The sequence below is a fragment of the Bos indicus x Bos taurus genome, chromosome 4 (genome assembly GCF_003369695.1).
Source record: "Bos indicus x Bos taurus breed Angus x Brahman F1 hybrid chromosome 4, Bos_hybrid_MaternalHap_v2.0, whole genome shotgun sequence".
Classification (NCBI taxonomy): domain Eukaryota; kingdom Metazoa; phylum Chordata; class Mammalia; order Artiodactyla; family Bovidae; genus Bos; species Bos indicus x Bos taurus.
The window spans coordinates 48,666,888-48,672,953 of NC_040079.1; the positions used below are offsets into that span (position 1 = coordinate 48,666,888).

The 6,066-nt window shown below is 41.2% G+C and overlaps 1 protein-coding gene across 1 annotated transcript; it reads right to left on the reverse strand.

Annotated features, from left to right (window-relative positions):
• Nucleotides 1-295: 295 nt before the first annotated feature.
• On the reverse strand, nt 296-1,210 carry LOC113891377 (EP300-interacting inhibitor of differentiation 1-like). The gene has a single exon (XM_027539352.1). It carries the CDS (start codon nt 1,193-1,195, stop codon nt 620-622), a length of 576 nt encoding a protein of 191 aa, XP_027395153.1. The 5' UTR covers nt 1,196-1,210; the 3' UTR covers nt 296-619.
• Between the last annotated feature and the right edge of the window lie 4,856 nt (nt 1,211-6,066).

The window sequence follows — 6,066 nt, forward strand, 5'->3', positions numbered from 1 at the left end:
GAAACACGTTTTAAGATATAGCACACAAGACACATACTTCTTTTGGGGGTAGATTATCCTTTGAGATACTGAAGAATACTCGGTAGATTTATTTTACACTAAAAATTTAGCCTTTGATAACCACAGCTTGGATAGATTACAAACTTGAATCTTTAAAGTTTTCTCAATATGCTTTCAGTCCAAATAACTCAAAGACATCTTATGTCCTAAGGTGGATACATCAGTTACTTTTCCTCATATAATTATCATCAGTGGGCTCTTGTACTGGCAGTCTATCTTGGTCATAACTTATCCATGAAAAGCCATTCCTTACAGTGAAACATGAAAGATTATCTTCCTCGATGCAAGGAAATTACTCTGAGTAAACAACAAAGTCAAAGCCGTGTCTCTGGACATTCTTGAAAACAGGTTTCAACAGTACTAAGATACTCTTCTTTAACAGTTTTCTTCCTTTTTCATAACTGTGCAGTCACTACCTTATTCTACTCTGCAGAAAAAAAAAATTTTTTTTGGAAGATTAAGTTTTTCATTGGCACAGAACTATTTGGAATGAACCCAAAAGACAGTGGAATGCTGAGTCTCTCCTCAAGCAGCTTCCTCCTCTCTTAACAGCATTTAACTACTCTCTGTCAATGATCTCATCACAGCCGAGTTCTTCCGTCAGACGATTGACAACCGTAAGTGAAAAAAGCTCTTCGATAAAAGCCAATTGATCAAACGGGGTCTTCTCATAATGCATCTGAAACCCGCCATCCAGAGCTGCTTCTCTGGCTCTGGAGGTTCTCAGAAACATCTTGTTGGCTTCTTCAAGGGCCGCTGATGCTCTGTAGCCCGCACCACTGAGCGGCTCCTCTTCCGGATAGTCATAGTCGTCCTCCCAGTCATCGAATTCCTCGCCCTCGTCCTCGCTCTCGAAATCAGGGCCCGCGATCTGGCCTGGCTGCTCCCCAGGGCTGGGTCGGCTAGCGAGGCCTCGGGGCCCCTGTGGCTCCGCCATTGGCTGGGCCGCCTCCTCCTCCATTGGGCCTTCCTCCTCCAGTTGTGGCGGGGCCCCGGCGCGGGAGGGGTTCGGGGATAGCTCCCGGCTCCCGCCGCCTACCTCCATATGCGGAAGGTCACTCTCACCAGGAATCACATCCATTTGCAGATCGGTGTTCTCCTCATAGAGCTCAGACAGCTCGTTCATTTCAGACATAGTGCAAGCAGCTCAACCTCCCCACAAGTCATTCGTTTTCCCTAAATTTTTTTTTTCATTCTACAGGTATACCTGGAAGATACTGTACGTTTAGTTTCAGGTCACATAATAAAGTAAATATTGCAATAAAGCTAGTGACACAAGCTTTTTTGTTTCCCAACTTGCATAAAAGTTGTATTTATACTACACTGTAGTATATTAATTGTTCAATAGCACATCTAAAAAATGTACATAAGTTAATTTAAAAGTTGCTAACCATCATCTAACCTTTAAGGAGTCCTAATCTTTTTTTGGTGGTGGAGGGTCCTGGCTTAATGGCTGCTGACTGACCAGGATAGTGGTTGCTAAAGGCTGGGGCAATTATAACAATTTCTTAAAATAAGATAACAATTATGTTAGCTGAATTTATTCTTCCTTTCATGAACAGTTTCTCTGTAGTATGCAGTGCTGCCTGATGGCATTTTACCTACAGTAGAACTTTTTTGCAAAATTGGAGTCAGTCCTTTGCAAACTCTGCCACTGTTTTATAAGCTACGTGTATGCACTATTCTAAATCCTTTGTTGTTATATCAACAACAGTCACAGTATTTTCACAGGCATAGGTTCCTTAATGAACCACCATTGTTTTGTTTTTTCTGCTCGTGCATAAGAGCTTCTCATCCGTTTAAGCTGTATCACAAGATTTCAGCAGTTCATCCTCATCTCCAGGTTCCAGTTATGATTCTATTCAATAGTTCTCATGCTATTTCCATCATATCTGCAGTTACTTCTTCCACTGAAGTCTTCAACCCCTAAAAGTTATCCATGAGGCTTGCAATTAACGTCTTTCAAACTCTTGTTAATGTCCATATTTTGGCCTCTCCCATGAATAGCAAATGTTCTTAAATGGCACCTAGAATGATACAGTCTTTCCACGGGGTTTCAATTTACTTTGCCCAAATCAGAGGAATTACTACCTATTGCAGCTATAGCCTTATGAAATGCATTTATTTTTATTATTTTAAGATACAGCCCCTTCTTTAAAAGTCTTTATTGAATTTGTTACATTGCTTCTGTTTTATGGGTTTTTTCTTTTTTTTGGCCACGAGGCATGTGGGATCTTAGCTTGCCAACCAGGGATCAAACCCCACCACCTGCGTTGTGAAGTGAAGTGAAGTGTGAAAGTGAAGCTTTCCAGGGAAGCTCCGAAATGTACTTCTTAATAAGACTCTAAAGTTGAAAGCATTCCTTGATCCATGGGCGGCAGAATGGATATTGTGTTAGCCAGGCATGAAAACAACATTAATCACATTGTACATCTCCATCAGAGCTCTTGGATGACTAGGTGTATTGTCAATAGGCAGTAATATTTTCAAAGTGGTCTTTCTTTTCTGAGCAATTGGTCTCCATACTAGGCTGAAAATATTCAGTAAACCATGTTGTAAACAGATGTGCTGTAATCCATGCTTTGTTTTTTCATTTACAGAGCACAGGCAGAGTAGACTCAGCATGACTCTTAAGTGCCCTAGGACTTTTGAAATAATAAATGAGTACTGGCTTCAACTTAAAGTCAGCAGCTACATGATCCTCTAATATGAGCATCAATCTATCCTTTGAAGCTTTGAAGCCAGGTACTGACTTTTCCTCTCCCGCTATGAAAGTCTTAGATGATACCTTCCTCCAATAGAAGGCATTTTTATCTACATTGAAGACCTGTTTAGTGTAGCCACCTTCATTAATTACCTTAAGTAAGTAAATAAGTGTTAGTCGCTCAGTCGTGCCTGACTCTTTGCGACCCCATGGACTGCAGCCCACCAGGCTCCTCTGTCCATGAGATTTTCCAGGCAAGAATACTGGAGTGGGTTGCCATTTCCTTCTCCAGGGGATCTTCCCAACCCAGGGATCAAACCCAGGTCTCCTGTACTGCAGGCAGATTCTTTACTGACCGAGCTACAAGGGAAGCCCTAATTACCTTAGATCGTCTAAATAATCTGCTACAATTCTACATCAGCACTTGCTGCTTCGCCTTGCTCTTTTATGTTATGGAGATAGCTTTTTTTCCCTTAAACTTCATAAACTACCCTCTGCTATCTTCAACCTTTTTTTCTGCAGCTTTCTCACCTCTTTCAATCTTCATAGAATTGCAGAGAGTTAGGACCTTGCTCTGGACTAGGCTTTGGCTTATGGGAATGTTGCAGCTGCTCTGATCTATTCAGAGCACCAAAACTTTCTTTATATCAGCATAAGGCTGTTCCACTTAGTTTATGCACTCACTGGAGTTGCAGTTTTAATTTCCTCCAAGTTTTCCTTTGCATTCACAACTTGTTTGGTGCAAGAGGCCTGCTTTCAGCTTGTCTTGACTTTCAACATGTCTTCCTCACTAAACTTAGTGATTTCTAGATTTTAATTTAAAGTGAGAGACATGTGACTCTTCTTTCACTTAAACACTTAGAGGCCATTGTAGAGTTATTAGCTGGCCTAATTTCACTGCAAGGAGATCCAACCAGTCCATCCTAAAGGAAATCAGTCCTGAATATTCACTGGAAAGACTGCTGAAGCTGAAACTCAGTACTTTGGCCATCTGATGCAAAGAACTGACATTTGAAAAGACCCTGATGCTGGGAAAGATTGAAGGTGGGAGGAGAAGGGGACAATAGAGGATGAGATGGTTGGATGGTATCACCAACTCAATGGACATGAGTTTGAGGAAACTCCAGGAGTTGGTGATGGACAGGGAGGCCTGGCATGCTGTAGTCCATGGGTTCGCAAAGAGTCAGACATGACTGAGTGACTAAACTGAACTGAATTTCAATATTGTGTCTCAAGGAAAAGGGAGATCCAAGGAGAGGGAGAGAGATGAGGAAATGGTTAGTTGGTGGAGCAGTCAAAATACATTTATCAAGTTTGCCATCTTATGTGGGTGCAGTTTGTGGCACCCCAAAATTATAATAGTAACAACAAAGATCACTGATCACAGATAAGCATAACAAATACAATCATGAAAAAATTTGAAATATTGTCAGAATTACCAAAATATAACACAGAGACACAAAGTGAACAAATCTGGTTGGAATAATGGTGTCAATAGACTTTCTGCAGGCAGGGTTGCCACAAACCTTCAGTTTGTAAATAGCACAGTATCTGTGAAGTGCAGTAAAGCAAAACACAATACAATGAGGTGTGCCTGTATTTTCTTAAACTCAACTCCATTCAGGCATTTATATGCTCTTGGGTATAAACAAATTTAGCATTTAGTCTTAGCTGCTGTTTAAATCATTTGGGCTATAATTCTATTTTATGATTTATACATCTCAAATTTTACAGCCAGTACCTGAAGCACAATGAAAAAAATGAAGCTGGATAGCTTAAGATAAAGTGCCAATATTATTCTTTCATATTTTAGGGCAAATCATAAATCCACAGATCTGTGGCCTTCATTTTAATCTAGTTTATGACTAATTCATTTTGATTGTTCATAGTTGATGGCAATGCATATTGTTTTTCCATTTGCTGATTTGGCATCGCTTCTTATTTTCATGTTTTATGGAGAGTCTTAGCTTTAGTTATATTATGCAGATCTAAAGAATTTTTAAGACCAGTTAACAGTCATAGTCATGTTGTTATTTATCAGCATAGCTCCCTCTCTCACCCACCTTTATAAGAGCCCGTGACTTCTAAAATAGTGATGGCAAGGTCCCTTGGGTTTTGCAGAGCTAAAGATTAGCATATACATAGATGAAAATATCCCTTGAAACAGACTCTTTCTGGAAGCAAGCATTCTCCATCCCTTTGTCAGCTATGGAAAGCTCTGTGGGTATCTACTTCCTGGAGTACCAGAAGGCTCAGATGCCATAAGCACATCATCTTCTCTTGTTCCCAGTACACAACCAGATCCTTGCTCTTTTTCGTGGCTTCTGATCCTGTTTTTGTCTTTAATTCCTCCCTGTTTATATAGATGTGTGTCCCTTGGATCCACAAATCCTTTGGAAAGTGTGTGGGGTCCAGGTTATAAAAAAGGTACCCCACTTTATTTCAGTTCAGTCGCTCAGTCATGTCTGACTCTTTGTGACCCCATGAATTGCAGCACGCCAGGCCTCCCTGTCCATCACCAACTCCCAGAGTTCACTCAAACTCACGTCCATCGAGTCAGTGATGCCATCCAGCCATCTCATCCTCTGTCATCCCCTTCTCCTCTTGCCCCCAAACCCTCCCAGCACCAGAGTCTTTTCCAATGAGTCAACTCTTTGCATGAGGTAGCCAAAGTATTGGAGTTTCAGCTTTAGCATCAGTCCTTCCAATGAACACCCAGGACAGATCTTTAGAATGAACTGGTTGGATCTCCTTGCAGTCCAAGGGACTCTCAAGAGTCTTCTCCAACACCACAGTTCAAAAGCATCAATTCTTCGGTGCTCAGCTTTCTTTACAGTCCAACTCTCACATCCATACATGACCACTGGAAAAACCATAGCCTTGACTAGACGGACCTTTGTTGGCAAAGTAATGTCTCTGCTTTTTAATATGCTATCTAGATTGGTCATAACTTTCCTTCCAAGGAGTAAGCATCTTTTAAAATCTGTCTTCCTGAGACACTCTTGTCTGGTGCTAGTCTGAGTTATGAGGGACTGACAGGCCCTGCTCATCCTCCATCTCCTCCATACCTCCTCCATCTCTCCCTGCTATTTCTTGGTGGCAGCACCCATTTGTACTTAAAACAAACAGATCATGGTTACCTGCTTGACATTTAAAAAAAAACAACAACAATGTGTATCTCCCCCTCAGTCCTCAAACTAGAATCAGGACTACCCCCAAAGATTTCAAGCATTTCCCAGGACTTAAATGTTTTGCTCATTTCTAGCTTTAAGACCCCAGGTCTGCAAACTCACTAGGCTCAT